Below are 15,346 nucleotides of genomic sequence, written 5' to 3'. Positions count from 1 at the left end.
ACAAAAGCTTATATAGAAATGCTCATGGAAATATTATTCCTAATAGCCCTAAAGTGGAAAAAACCTAAACATCTTATCAATTGATAAACAGATAAATAAAATGTATTCCATACAATGGAATGTTATTCAGCCATAAAAAGGAATAAAGTTCTGCCCTGACAGTATCTCAGTTGATTAGCGCGCCCTTCCAAACACTAAGGTAGCACGTTTGCTCCCCAGTCAGGGCACATATAAGAATCAACCAATGAATGCATAAATAAGTCAAACAATAAATTGATATTTTTCTGTCTCCCCCTCCCATTCTTCCCCTAAAATCAATAAATAATTTTTTAAAAACTTTTTAAAAAAAGGAATAAAGTTCTGACACATATTACAATATGGATAAACCTTGAAAATACCTATACTAAGCGAGAGAAGCCCATCACAAAAGGCCAAATATTGTATAATTCCATTTACATGAAATGTCCAGATCAGATAAATCCATGGATACAGAAGGCAGATCAATGTTTGCCAAGTGACTGGAGGAAAGAGGGACCAGGGAGTGACTGCTTGTGGGTATGGTATTTCTTTTTGATGAAAATGTTCTGGAATTAAATAGTGGTGATAGTAGCACAGTCTTGTGAATATACTACAGCTTAAGGTGAAATTTTTTTATTATTTTTTATTTATTCATTTAGAGAGAGGGAACAGAGAGAGAGAGAGAGAGAGAGAGAAGGGGGGGAGGATCAGAAAGCATCAACTCCCATATGTGCCTTGACCAGGGAAGCCCAGGGTTTTGAACCAGCGACCTCAGCGTCCCAGGTCGACGCTTTAACCACTGTGCCACCTCAGGTCAGGCTTAAGGTGAATTTTATGGTGTGTGAATCACATCTCAATTAACCACTAACTTTGCAGTCTTAAAATTCCCAACAGGCAAATATTTAGGATAGTTGGGTTCAGGGTTACGTTGGGTCTAAAGGTTGACAGAGCCAGGAGACTAGTCAAGGAGTTCTGCCTTGGACTCAACAGGCTAGTGACGCACGACATTGCTGTACCAAGCAACCACTTTACTGTCCTCTGGGTGTTTATTTTGTCTGATGCACTATATGTATTTCTGTTGTAAAATTAAATATATTTCTGTTGTATTAAAATGTTATCAACATTGTTGCTTGCAGATTGTGGGTAAACTCAGAAATTCAAGTTCCAAAAAGAACTTTGGCAAAGAAACAAAATTTGAGGTGTTAGGTAAGAAAAGATGACTATATGCTAAATAAAAACCACTTAATGAGGATAAGAGAACGATAATGTCTGTACATCTTCACAATCATTAAAACTGTGAAGTATGTACAAACTAATTAATATTTGTAAAAACCAAATACCAATTGAGAGTCTTAGGTAACCTGGATAAAGCAGCTTGACACAGAGCCACTGAAAGTGAGACCCCCATCCTTAGTGTTAGGAATACAGAGGTGGACAAGAACAGAGTCCATTCCCTGTGGGAGTTTACTCTCTGATGGGGAGAAAGGGAGAAAAAGTGAGGAACAGATGCAGTTTATGTCAGGTGACTAAGTTTTACAGAGAAAGATTAAGAAGGAAAAGGAGAGTGAAGAAGATGAGGGGGTTGCTAATCTATACAAAGTAATCAGGAATGGCCTCTATAGTGATGTTGGAAAAGAGGCTTGAAATTAATACAGAAGCTACATGAATAGAAATTTAAGGACAGACATTTAGCATACTGACTATATATATAGCATAAGAAAACAGATAGTATTCCTTTGAAAGTACCCCAGGTAATAATTTATTAGGTAAACTATCAACTGACATTGGTTTACATTAGACAGTTTACATATTATAGTCCAAGTAGAATGCTAACCCAGATGAAAACTAACCAAAGGTGGGCTATTTGTCTACCTGCATGCTCTACTTCCAGATAAAAGAACTGTATCTACTTAGATTTTTACATTCTAGATTTCCATTCCCTTCCATTAATGTCAGAGAAGGAAAATTTCCTCCACTTTTAATTCTACAAATTAAGAGAAAATAACTTTTAGGCAACCAAGCAATCCCATTTACTACACAACATAAGCGGTCTATAATAGTATAAAACGCTTGGATTAAGTTAAATTTTTTTACCTTTTAAAAAGTAACACTGACCACAAATAACTTTTTCATACATATCCAAACTTCTTTGTATTTTTCTGAAGTTGGAAATGGGGAGGCAGTCAGACAGACTCCCGCATGCACCCAACCAGGATCCACCTGGCATGCCCACCAGGGTGTGATGTTCTGCCCATCTGGAGCGTCGCTCTGCCGCAATCAGAGCCATTCTAGCGCCTGAGGCAGAGGCCACAGAGCCATCCTCAACGCCCGGGCAAACTTTGCTCCAATGGAGCCTTGGCTGCAGGAGGGGAAGAGAGAGACAGAGAGGAAGGAGAGGGGGAGGGGTGGAGAAGCAGATGGGCGCCTCTCCTGTGTGCCCTGGCCGGGAATCGAACCCAGAACTCCCGCACGCCAGGCCAACGCTCTGCCACTGAGCCAACCGGCCAGGGCCACTTCTTAAAGCAGAGAATTACAGTCTTCAAAAATGTAAGTACCAACAGAATAGACGAAATAGCTAATCTGTAATATTCTCTATTAAAAGGGTTCTTAATCTGGATTCCCAGGCAGTCTAGACAAAATGGGCAGTAACATCTAATTTGAAATAACATAGAGGTTCCTGTCCCAGCCCTGTGAGTATCTTTGGGGAAAATGGGGCCACTAGTTCCTTCTGATTTACATAAAACTTCAAAGCATTTAATTATCTGCTAGGTTCCTCGGGTTTGTATCTTTAGAGTCCTTCAGATTTTCAAAGGGATTGTTGATTGCCAAAAAGGTGAAGAAGTGCTGTTCTGAAGAATGGCTCTGCATCTGCTCATTCACCCAGGTTAACTAAACTCAAATTACAAAACAGTCCTTAATCAAAAGATTCAGCCTGGGTCGGCAAATGTAGCAATAAACAGTTGTTTCAGACAGACTATTAAAAACATTCAAGCTAGAATATTAGAGACAAAAAGACAAAAGAACAAGCTACAGGCATAAATTAGAATAGGGGAAAAGTGGCAAGCAGGGCTGGCTTCTCTAGGGTAATTGTATTAATGCAGTCAGCCCCAAGGGGAAATCTGTAGACAGTGTGAATGAAAAATATGATTAAAGAGTGATTTCAAAAGTATATTCTGTACTGATTTCCAAAATGTTCAGGATTATAAAAACATCTAAAAAATACTACAGAAACATAACAAACATTATTTGCAGCACCATTTCTAAATGGTACGGTTTGGGAGCCAGTCACTATAAGTAGCACATTGCAGAAACAATTGAGGCTCCCATTCTGTGCTCCAATCTGGTCTCCATTACTGTGACAGCAGCTTTCCTAAGCTGACTCAAAGCTGTGTCGAGATGTAAAAGTAGTTGAATTTGAATCCTACCCACTTCATTAGCCAGAATTTAAGGTCATTTGCATTTTGCTGTAATGTGTATTATACTTAAAAGATATACCCTTATATGTAATGCTGAATGTTCTACTGTTATAATTCACATAAGCCATTTTAACTGTTTGGTTTGAACAGTGAAAGTCTATGGTGTGTCGAATGTATGGTTTCTCCAGGGCACAAAACCTGTAGTGAGGGAAAATGTCACAGGGTTTAGAGTTCCTATACAGTGAAGTCTACCTGTGTGCATGGGCAGTGGAAATGTTTGCGTATAAGTGCAAACTGACCGCTCTTCCTGCTCTTGGGGATCTCACAGGGGCCAATGTCTGCTATACAGACAATGCAGGCAATACCAGGGTGCTTTAAATGAGGGTCAAATCACATCCACTTGAGAGGTGGGCAAAGTTGTAGACTTTTAAAAGGCTACTACTAATGCAGTTTGATTTTTTACTTTTTTTTTTAGTGAGAGGAGGGGAGGCAGAGACAGACTCCTGCATGCGCCCCAACTGGGATCCACCCGGCAAGCCCACTAGACAGTGATGCTCTGCCCATCTGGGGCCCTTGCTCCCTTACAACCAGGCAAAGGCCCTAGAGACATCCTCAGTGCCTGGGCCAACTCACTCCAGTGGAGGCCTGGCTGCAGGACAGAAGAAAGGGATGAGAGAGAGAGAGAAACGACAGGGGGAGGGGTGGAGAAGCAGATGGTTGCTTCTCCTGTGTGCCCTGACCGGGAATCGAACCCTGGGACTTCCACATGCCCAGCCGGCCCTCTACCGCTAAGCCTACCAGCCAGGGCCAACGCAGTATGATTTTTAACATGAGATTTACAGACCAAGGCAGGCAAAGCATTCCAAGAGAAGGAACCACCATGAACCAAGCAGAGACTATCTGGGTTGAAAAATTACAGGAATGTTTGACAAGCCCTGTGGCTCTCAAGTTTTCCTTCCCCAACCTCTCAAAAAACAAACAAACAAAAAACATACAACAGGTAATATTACTATTTGCAAACACATCTCCAAGGGATGGATTCAGCTGGATGCCTGCCCCCTTCTCCCAAATTTGCCAGCAATTTGAAGCACTCAGCGACCTATTAAAAAATTTTAACTTCCACAGCTCAAAGTCTTTTCAAAAGAAAGATTTTATTAGGCCATTGCTAGCAAAACAAAATAGACCAGTCTTGAGGTATGGAATCTAAACCTGCAGTATGGCTAGGTAGGAAAGACAGTATGTCAGCGTTCCCCTGGAGTTTTGCAAGCATTTTTTAATATCGGGTAGGGGAAAAAAGATGTAAAGCCCTTCTGAAAGGATTTATATTAACTATAGACAAAGAGGATGGAAGATGGTAAAAAGGGCTAGTTTCGGGATGGGCAGCAGAGCCCTCAAGGAAGCTTGGGCTTCTGTGGATTAGCTGTGGGAAGCAGATTGGGAAATTGTGTAAATAACAAGTGGGGGCTTCTGGGGTTCTACAGAGCCTGGCTCCATAGATAATTGTGGAAATAGCCACCTGGAAATTAATCCTAACTTGCAACAGATATACAGGAATGTGAGCAGACTTTGTCAGAGCTGTTTCACAGATATTAACAGACTATTTTGTCCATTTCTGTCACTGTCTGGAAACTCATTTGAATTTAGAACTCAGAATTTTTTGGTCATACTCTAACTGGCATGTCACAAACTTGTTGCTATGTAAACTCCTCTTAGAGTTAGCTCTTACAGTTAGTGTTCTGCTGAAGGGAGGAAGATAAGTGATCACTTTGCCACAAACTTGGGTATTAGTAATAACAGCTGGATTAAAGGTAAGTGGGAGTTAAGATTCAAGAAAAACTGAGAATCTCAAAAGCCAGGTTGTGGAGTTGCTCGTTATTTTTATTCAAATAATTACCATACCTGAATCTCAACTTGCAGTTTGCTGAGGTTGGAAAATGAGGCAAATATCACACCATTAAATTATACATTGGCTGGTCACTCTCAGGTGAAAGTTGAGTATTATAAATAGCATCTATTTTCAAACAAAAGATGTAGGAGCTGAAATCATAAGCAAAGCATCTGATTGACAAATGAAGGTCAGGCAGTTGGAACTGCTTAATCACTGGGTAGAGGAATCAACAAGGCAGTCTGAAAGAAATTAAGCCTGAGAGGATCGTGTTTGCAATAATAATTTTATGACTGTGTTAAAGTCAAACATCTAATGTTTGGATATGTCTAAGATGCCACTCTGCATTCTTTCAGATAGATTATATAGAAGAACCACTTAATTTATAACGAAGAGACTTAATACAGTTCTATTTAATAACTTTGGTTATAATTATAAACCTTTAAAATTAAGTTTAAGGTAATATTTTGATCAGTCCTTCTTTTGTACTATTTATAGTAAGATTTTGGTATCCACATCAAATGAATTCACTTTAAGTGAGCTTTTTTTTGCTGACAAAAATTACCCTCAGATAATGAAGTTTTCCTGTACTTAATTTGTTACTGATGGAAAGGCAATGAAAATTTTTCTGTTCTTTTTAGGCAGGTGTGGGTGGGGGTTGGGTGGGGAGGGAGGGAACTAACATTCTACATAAATTATGATACTTGATTTATAATCATTATTTAGTTCTAGTTCTGGCTGAGCAAGAGTGAACTGTTAATTACCCTTGGGAAGTTTAATGGGTTATAATAAAGAACCTCTTGTAATAGTACGGACAATAGTTTGGCCTAGGGTGGCAGCAGTAGCAAGAAAAGATTTAATTCCTTGCAGATGAGAGTTTACTTTTCCTAAAACAGCTTCTGGGAAAGAGGTTTCCAAAGCTAATTCCAAGAAGATGATCTTAAAGGACACTGTTCAAAAGTGGACTCACTGAGTTTGAGATGCTGGCAAGATTTTTAAGTGGAGAAAATCAGCAGGTAATTGGAAATATTAACCTAGAAGGGTTAGTCATGTTTTGGATTCAGAGAAGGAAATTTTATTCACTATTAAATCTGTAATTGCACAATAACACCCATCACTTGGCTACCAACATTTTTGGCATGAGAAAAAGCAACTATTTCCATTGTTGTAAAGGTTTTATTGAAGAAACTTAATGAATATAAACACTTCATGGCTAAGTGAAGAAAAACGTGGTGGCTAAAAAATAATGAAAGCAAATTTTGCTGGATTCATTCAAAATACTGGAGAATCTGTAATGTAGATTTAATGCTGGTTAAATGTCACAATTTAAATCAACTGTGAATAATACTAAAGCCACTGAACAACCTCCACACTCAAGTTTCCTGGGCTATTACTGTATTACTTCTCTCAGAATGACTATATTTTCATTTTCTACTTTCTCATGTACACCTATTAATTCCTATTTTCGAGAGAATACCTTACTCAAATTCACCCCGATCACAGTTAACATTTCTTTTGCTGTAACTTGTTTATTCCTAGGTCAAAACAAAATTTGAGAGACTGTCCCATTTGGCATGAGGTCACTATTAGTCTGGCATCATTTTCCTAACATATATGGAATATTGCTTTTGTTTTTCTCCCCCTCAAAACAAAGGATTGCATAATCCTGGACCTCAGTACTTATGAACCACTACCACTGCCCCTCCCCAAATAAATACTACAACACTAGAATCTATTTACCTTTGCTTTGAAAGTATATCTTTAAAAGCAATCCTCCCTCCTGACCTGTGGTGGTGCAGTGGATCAAGTATCCACCTGGAATGCTGAGGTTGCTGGTTCAAAACCCTGGGCTTGCCTGGTCAAGGCACATACTGGAGTTGGTGCTTCCTACTCCTCCACCTTCTCTCTCTCTCTTTCCTCTCTAAGATGAATAAATGACATCTTAAAAAAAAAAAAAAAAAAAAAAAGGCAGTGCTCCCACTAAACCACTTAGCCAGTAACATTTTTGAGAAAAACAAAAAAAAACATGAAACAATGCATATTCCCAAGGGTAAGAATTTTTAACTCCAGGTAAGGGGGAGGACCTAGTAATTAATCTAAAAAATACTTTTCTAAAGAGGCCTGTAATCGGGCTCTTACCTTTCCGATTTAAGACTGCTTACATGGACCAGTAAGTTGTGCAACTTAAAGGAGACATCTAAAATGTGCATCTTTAGGCATAGGTACCTGGGATAAGCCCAAGGTATTCAACTGTAAGAGGCGAGGGCTAGGTTTAAAAGATGTTTCTCAGCAGCTAGCCATTTTTCAAAAAGTGAACTTCCTTAATATCCTATTTTCTGGTCGCCACCTGATATTTTATGACGGAAGGAGTAGGAAAAACATTATAGGATGATGGGGAGGGAAGAGGAAGAGGAAAATGGAATGATATTACAAGTTCGACTAGGAATCTTCAAGCCTTATGATTCCAGCATGGTATGGATATTGATAAAATCTAGCTTTTTTCAGGCTGCTACTGCTGCGGGACTGGTGTAAATGAACTTGACCCTCAAAGGAGAAACCCTTCCCCCTTCCTCTAGTCTTCCACTTGACCTCTCCTCCTGTACTTCCAAAGTCTAACTCCCTAGGATTGTACAGATGGGATTCCTTCCCTATCATAACAATCCCGCACGAAAGAAGAGGGGATCATTCCCCTCCTTTTACCAGATGCCTCAATCACTGCAAATTAATATTTAACTGTGATGTTTTTTTTACTTTTCTAGTCCGAGCAGCTCAAGCTCTTCTACTCCAGTACCTTATATCACAGGGATACAAGGTAGTGGAGTGGAACTTGGCCCTCGTTTCTCTGCCTCCGCAGCAGCAAACTCCTGGTTGCCAGGGAATGCGAGCCTAGAGCACACACCAGGAGATGCGCCCGCGGCTGTCTGCACGCTCCAGATGTGCTTCCACCCTCTCCCCCAAATAGGTCTGGTATGTGATTGGCCCGCGCCCAGTTACCTACTCCAAGGTGTGGGGTGAAAGGAAGGGTACGCCTTTGGGAAGGGGGACGGAAGAAGAAAGGACGACTCCCAGGCTGCCTTCTCCAGAGATGCCGGTGCTACTGCTTGAGACACTGCCGCGCTTCGCAGTTATAACAGGACGTGCACATGATCCTTCCCGGCACCCATAGAACCTTCGCCGGGTATATAGCCTTAGAAGATTACCTTCCGGGGCAGTGCAGTCCAGGAAAGGAAACGGAGGCGTGTACTTCTTAAACTCCGCTTCTCAACACTTCCGGAATTACTCTCCTGGACCCAAAGGCTCCTCAGTTTTTGTGTGCGTGTGTGAATGTACACAAAAAAGGACTCCTCACAGTTCTCTTTCTCTGCTCTCTTTTTTGTCTCTTCCTCCTTGTTTGATGGGCCGGAAGAGTCCTTGAGCCAAAATAGCTTGGCGGGCACTTCCGGAATTGAAGAAGTGGGTTCCGGGTGAGTACTGGAAGGAGAGAGAAACGACGGTTGCTGCTGGAGGATGAAGAAGGAGCATGTGCTGCACTGTCAGTTCTCCGCATGGTACCCACTGTTCCGAAGCCTTACCATAAAGAGGTGAGAAGGGAGGGAGCTACGCCTGGGTGCTGGCAAAAGGAAACTGCGGCATTTTGGGCGAATGCTATCTGCATCGAAAAAAAGAAAAAAAAAATTGCAGCCCTGCCTAGATAGCTCGGTTGGTTAGAGCGTGGTCCTGATACACAGAGGTTGTCGGTTCCATCCACTGTCAGGGCACATACGGAAACATTGATGTTTCTCCCCCAACCCCCAAATCAATAAATAAGATTTTTTAAAATGCAGGCCTTGTAAAGACTGGGTGGGAGCGCCAGAGTAGAGATTTCGACTTTCTCTTTCCCGTGCGTTCTCCTGCGTGTCGGGGAGTGTGCTAGGGGACGTCAAAGGGCATGTCATGGTTCAGCGAAGGTCAGAGGTTATTGTGTAGTAGATTAAGCCAGTGTAGGCTTGGGAGTTCACCATCATTGTTTTTAGAATTACCAGAGAGGGTAACTAATCAAGAGAGGATAGTCTCGGCTTTGCCACTGACTAACCTACCGGGGATCTTCCCTGCTTTCAGTCACCATAAAATAAGAACAGTGATACAGACCCCACCTCAGATTCTATTGTGAAGCTCCAATCTGACAGTGTTTATGGAATGCATTAGTTAGTTATATATTGTGAGGTATGGTCATTTACCACCAGAAGAAGCTATCTGGAAAAGTTATGGAACGGTATTTGTTTTCTATTTCTCTAGCCTACAAGCATGGAATCCATCCTTATTTTGCGGGGCAATCAGGGTTAACTGTTTCATCCTTCACCCAGGAAGTTCAGATATCGTAGGCAAGGCAGCTAGGAGAATATCCCCAAATGTTCATAAGCAATCATAACATCTGGAACACTGCTAGGATAGGCTTTTGTTCACTAAGAGGGATAGGTCAAAGAACTACAAATCCATAGATAGGATTTCCTGTACTTTGCATGTTCCCCCTTTTGGTCTAGATGGCCAATTATTTAGATATCAACTGCCCCTTGCTTTTCATTCTTGTCCTCTTGGGGCAGAGTGTGTGAATGTAGAGAGGGAAACTGTTTTGAAATCGTGAGGGACTGAAAGAGCATGAGATGATTCAAGACAATCCTTTCTCATCCTCTTACTCTTACATAGAATCTGCTTCCTGTTACCTATGGTGTAATGAAGGTTAGAGCAACACAAAGGAAGATAATCTTTGCATTTGAAGATGGTCAAAGGCACACAAACAAAAGGAAGGGTTTCAACAGCAGCAGCAGCAGCAGACATTACCTCCTGTCATGGAAGTGATTTTCCTTTATGATATGCCAGTCCTTCATTACCTTGCATAATTGAAATAGGATCTGGCACAATGACAGAAATATTTATTTTGGGTTGATGTAATGTAAAGTATAATTGTGAATTTGTCAGACATTTTCACAGAGTTCATTTAACACTGACATTTGCTTTCTGTGCAGTTCTTTCATAACCTGTGCTGTAGTTTTTTTTTTTTTTTGTCTTAAGCAGTTAAGTATAATGATTAAGAATTGAACTGTGGAGTCAGGGCCATCTGCCTGGCTTTGAACTTTAAGTTCCACCAGCATCTTGAGCAGTGTGTAATCTCTCTGAGTTCCATCTGGAAAATTGAGACAATAATAGGATTATCATGGGCATTGAATGAGATAAAGCATTTATATAAAATGCCTACAGCTGTTTCTAGCATGTAGTAAACAAATATGCTGTGTGTTGTTACATTTTGGATTTAATCAAAGCTCTACTGAAGCAAAATAATTTCAGTTCACTTAAAATATGTAACATTCATAAGAAGCTGAGAGTGAAAAATAAACCAAGAGGTGGAATTTTTCTGAACAGTCCACAACTAAGTTGTGTTTCCTGAAACCATTCTTTACTCTGTTTAAACTCTTCAGTCTAGTCATTGCTGTGGTGATGTCACTGGACCTATCCCTCCACAACCCAGGCCAGCCTGGTAGAATTGTGTTCACTTTGTTATTACCATTGTCAGCTTTATACACTATATTATATTCTGGTTTTTTAGTCAGCATCATTATTTCAGGTCTATTAATAATGGTTCAGAGATAATTTTGCAGGTAAGAATAGAAGTATAATTTTTGACAAGTTCTAGAACTTTGACTCAGGCTTAAGAGAAATTAGCTAGAAGACTTTGGGCCATCCACTTTACCTTTCTAAATCTGTCATTCCTCAAACATAAAAGATATAATAATCTTGTAAAGGCCTCTTCTACGTCTAAAATGTTATTAGAGTAGCTAGCCTCTCTCTATAGAACTGAATCAACCTAGTGATATAGGTACTTTGTCATTTAGTTTTTTTACATCTGCCAGTTAAGCTTCATTGGAGTCTCACCTGCATAATGGATTTCAATGACTGATTGAAGCTCTTCTCTGACAGCTTTATGTGTAAAGTGTGCCTGGCAATGACTTCTTTATAGCTTTAGTCTTTGAGGCATAGTTCCTTTTTGCGCCCGAGTTTTGGTAGCACTTGGTCCAACACTTACCATATTGTACTGTGACTTTTTCTTTTACATTTTTTTCCGCTCATAGGCCTTGATTTCTTAATGGAATCATCTTGGTACCCTCCTTGACTTACATAACATAATGCAAGATAACGTCATGAGGAGAACTTTAGAACTGACTGTACTCAGTGACTCATGGGAACTAGAATCCAACTTGATGTCAGCTAATATCTATAAAAGTTATAGACCCTCCAAAGAGGAAGAGTATGCAAATAATTCAGAATAGAATCAAACAATAAATAGATCTAGGGATGATACAACCTGGAGGGAAAGTCCTGATTCAAATCAGATTTGAGAATTAGTGTAACTCAAAAACAGATGATATGGACTCTGATATCATCGATTTGGGGACTGAGAGACTTTATTGACTTAAAAGAGGGCTCTGTCTGTTCTTCTCACTGTGGTCAGGAAAATCAACCTAGATGTCTAGGAGCTGGTATCCCTGTCAGCATTTCTCAGTCTCAGGCCCCTGAGAAGAAGATAAACTTTGCTTTCTCTTATAAAGGTCCTTTCTAATTCTCTTGGGATACCCCACTTCAGTGAGTAAGTATCTTTAACCCCAAGAAGAACTAGAATTAAATATGGAGGTAATGAAATAATTCAAATTTAAGAGTTTTAACTTTTTTCCTAAGTTTATTTAGTATTTTTTAAATGTTGCCATGTTGTGGATAATTAGCATAAATATATAACACAGATTAACCTGTGGTTCCAGTTTAAATTGTGTAATTAGTTTAGAATGAGAGAGGGAGGGAGAGAGAGAGGCATCAACTCGTTCCACTTAAGTTGTGTACTTATAGGTTGCTTCTTGTTTGTGCCCTGACCAGGGATCGAACCCATGACCTAGGAGCACTGGGATGATGCTCTATCCACTAGTCAGGCAACAGTTGAATTTTTATAAAAACCTGAAGAGCTAGGCTTTTGAATATGAAATTGAAACTTTCATAAATCAGATAATTAATTTTTAAAACCAAGATAGTCAATGAGTAATCATTTCTTTGCACAAAAACCACTGTAATGTGCCAAAATTTATTCAATAAATAAATGAAGCATATTATAATCAGTGATATTCTGTTGACTCTCTGAAAGCAAATCATGATCATTTTTACTTAAAAAAATATGTATGCCTTTGCCCTGTTGTCTGACTCTGGATAAAGCATTGACCCAGCATGGTTTGTGGGTTTGACCCCCAGTTAGGGCACATAGGAGAAGCAATCCGTGAGTAAACAACTAAATGGAACAGCTAAGTGAACCAACAAGTTGATGCTTCTCTCTCTTTCCCTCCCTTCCGCCCCCCAACCCCCCCACCCTTGCTCTCCCAAATCAATGGAAAACATTTTTTTAAAATACATATACCTCATGATTAAAATAATAGCATTTCCTGTTGGTATCTGGCAAGATTTCTTCAGTGATTTATTATTACAGAGTAAAAAAAAACAAATTATCCCATGAGTTTTCTTTTTTTTTTTTTTTTAAAGCAACTTCAAGTATGGCTTTACCATCCTTAGTTATGGTGATCTGAAGCAAAGTAAACCAAAGCATGCCAGTTAAGGAAGGTTACTGCTCTGGTGAGCAGTTAAGTAGGATGTCACTAAACGCATGCCCCTGTAGCACGTATTAGGCTTATATGGTCATTGCCAGTCAAAGATGTTCTCCAGAATCTTTTTTTTTTTTTTAAGATTTTAGTGATATTTTAAAAAGTTTATATTGATTTTAAAGATGTTAGTGATTTTGCAGAGAGAAAAGAGAGGGGAGTTAGCAGAAGCATCAGCTTACAGTTGTTTCACTTTAGTTGTTCATTGCTAGCTTGTTGCTTTTGTAAGTGCCATGACCGGCAAGCCCAGGCTTTCAAACCAGCGACCCCAGCATTTGAGGCTGATGCTCTCTGTCCACTGCGCCACCACAGGTTAGGCTCTCCAGAACCTTAAGTTGACTTCTGCCTTCTCTCTTAGAGGGTGGTTGGATGCTGTTCATCTTTCGATTTGTTTGCTACATATCCTGTGTTGCTGCAATTATCTGCTGGTCTCTAATTTCCTAAAGGCCCATACTCATTATACGCACTTAGAATTCTTTTGAGTTTGTTACTTTTATATTGTTATTTCAGCCTGCTGCTTTGGATTTGGCTGACTTTTGTTTCATTATTTACCACAAAGACGATTGTGATAATTTTATGAATCTAACTTAACTTATTGCAATATTTATTCATATTATTATCATTTCTCGTCTATTGCTACCAAACGTACATCGTTAACATTTCCCACTTTATGTTCAAATAATAGAAACAAGTAAATAAAGAATTTGAAATTTTTCTCTCTCTGCTTATGCCTAATCTTTTAAAATGATGCCTTTTTTGGTATATGCTTTTTTTTTTTTTAGTGTCATTCTTCCACTTCCCCAGAATGTGAAGGACTATTTACTTGATGATGGAACTCTGGTGGTTTCAGGAAGGTAAAGTATATCAGAAAAAACATTTTAAATGCTTTTATCAGAAAGGAATGTTGTACTGGTTAAATCTCAGTCATTGCCATGTAAAATAAATATATATATATTAGCTTTGGCACTATTCTCTCCCCCCCTTTTTTCCCTAGCTAAAATTATGTGCTCTTTATCCTTTATTTTTGTCAATGCTCAATTAATAAAGATTTTCAAAATTGAGTACTTCCTTCTCTAATAATTACTGGTTATGAAATTGGGCAGTTCCTTTCTCTCTGCCTGTAGAAAATTGATATGATAACTATTCCTTCTGGAAATGGAGAGGGCTGGGGGTGGGAAGAGATGGCATGGTAGGACCCTTTGAAATTCTTTAATTTTTAAGATAAAAAAATTTATTGTTTGTTATCAACAGAAAGCTTTATTAGGGTGTATCATTTAAGTCCTTAGCGTTTTGTTTCCCACAGTCAAGCCACTACGGCCCCACCTCCACCCTCTCTATTCACGTAGTTCCTCTATTTATAAAAGGAAGAAGTTACCATGCTTTAGTCTTTTTAGTGCAAACTTGGAAAAGTTTAAGCCTGATACAATTTAATGATGTTCTTGTATGTTCATTCAGATCTCTGCTCAGAAGTCATGTTATCATAGTACTCATCCCTTACCATACTTTCTAAAGTAGCCTAATACTAACCCTTGCTGGTATATCACTTTTTTTTAAATAAAATTCTAGGTTCAAAATAATTTTCCCTTAGAATTATTAAAAAATGTGTTTTACTGCAATAAAATATGCATAACATAAAATTGGCCCTATTAATTATTTTAAAGTGCACAGTTCATCGGTATTGAGTACGTTTATGGATGCTGTGCAACCATCACCACCATCTCCTCTCTGGAACTTTTTTCATCTTTTAAAACTAGTAGCTCTTTGTGTCTCAGTTTCTTGTCTGTAAATGCGTGAATGATAAAGAACAAACCTTACAATGTTGCGGCAGGTTTAAAAGAGATAATGGGTAGCCTGACCAGGTGTTGGAGCAGTGGATAGAGCTTTGGCCTGAAAGTGCAGTGGATAGAGCGTTGGCCTGGAACACTGAGAACCCCGGTTCAAAACCCGAGGTCACTGGCTTGAGCACAGGCTCATCCAGCTTGAACGTGGGATCATACCCATGACCCCACAGTTGCCGGCTTGAGCCCAAGGTCGCTGGCTTGAGCAAGGAGTCAACTGGCTTGGCTGGAGACCCGCAATCAAGGCACATATGAGAAGCAATCAATGAAAAACTAAAATGCTGCAACCACAAGTTGATGCTTCTCATCTCTCTCCCTTCGTGTCCTTCTCTCGCTAAAAAAAAAAACCAAACAGTCGGCCTCTGATTCCCAGTCAGGGCACATGCAGGAACAGATTGATGTTCCTCTCTCTCTGCTGCTCTCTCCCTTCCTCTCTTTAAAATCAATTTTAAAACAATTAAAATTTAAATAAATTTAATAATGGCTTAACGGGCCAGTACAGGGGATCCTCGAGTCACAACA

General features: G+C 39.5%; 2 protein-coding genes across 4 annotated transcripts in view; one reads left to right on the top strand and one right to left on the bottom strand.

The window, feature by feature from the left end:
• The window catches only part of NUDT5 (nudix hydrolase 5), a 39,955-nt gene extending 31,466 nt beyond the window's left edge, over positions 1–8,489 (bottom strand). Inside the window, exon 1 of the mRNA XM_066384643.1 lies at positions 8,318–8,489. The gene's annotated coding sequence lies outside the window, so the exon portion shown is untranslated. The remainder of the gene's footprint in view (positions 1–8,317) is intronic.
• A 35-nt stretch (positions 8,490–8,524) lies between these two features.
• CDC123 (cell division cycle 123) overlaps positions 8,525–15,346 on the top strand; it is a 67,618-nt gene continuing 60,796 nt past the window's right edge. For 2 of the 3 annotated variants that reach the window (XM_066384641.1, XM_066384640.1), the window contains exons 1-2: positions 8,525–8,900; positions 13,769–13,840. In XM_066384641.1, the coding sequence (XP_066240738.1) occupies positions 8,827–8,900; positions 13,769–13,840 (146 nt within the window). In that variant the 5' untranslated portion in view covers positions 8,525–8,826. The remainder of the gene's footprint in view (positions 8,901–13,768; positions 13,841–15,346) is intronic. The other variant, XM_066384642.1, reaches the window with a different exon arrangement.

Source organism: Saccopteryx leptura, chromosome 5, assembly GCF_036850995.1.
Source record: "Saccopteryx leptura isolate mSacLep1 chromosome 5, mSacLep1_pri_phased_curated, whole genome shotgun sequence".
Lineage (NCBI taxonomy): Eukaryota > Metazoa > Chordata > Mammalia > Chiroptera > Emballonuridae > Saccopteryx > Saccopteryx leptura.
This window is presented reverse-complemented; position numbering and strand designations above follow the sequence as displayed.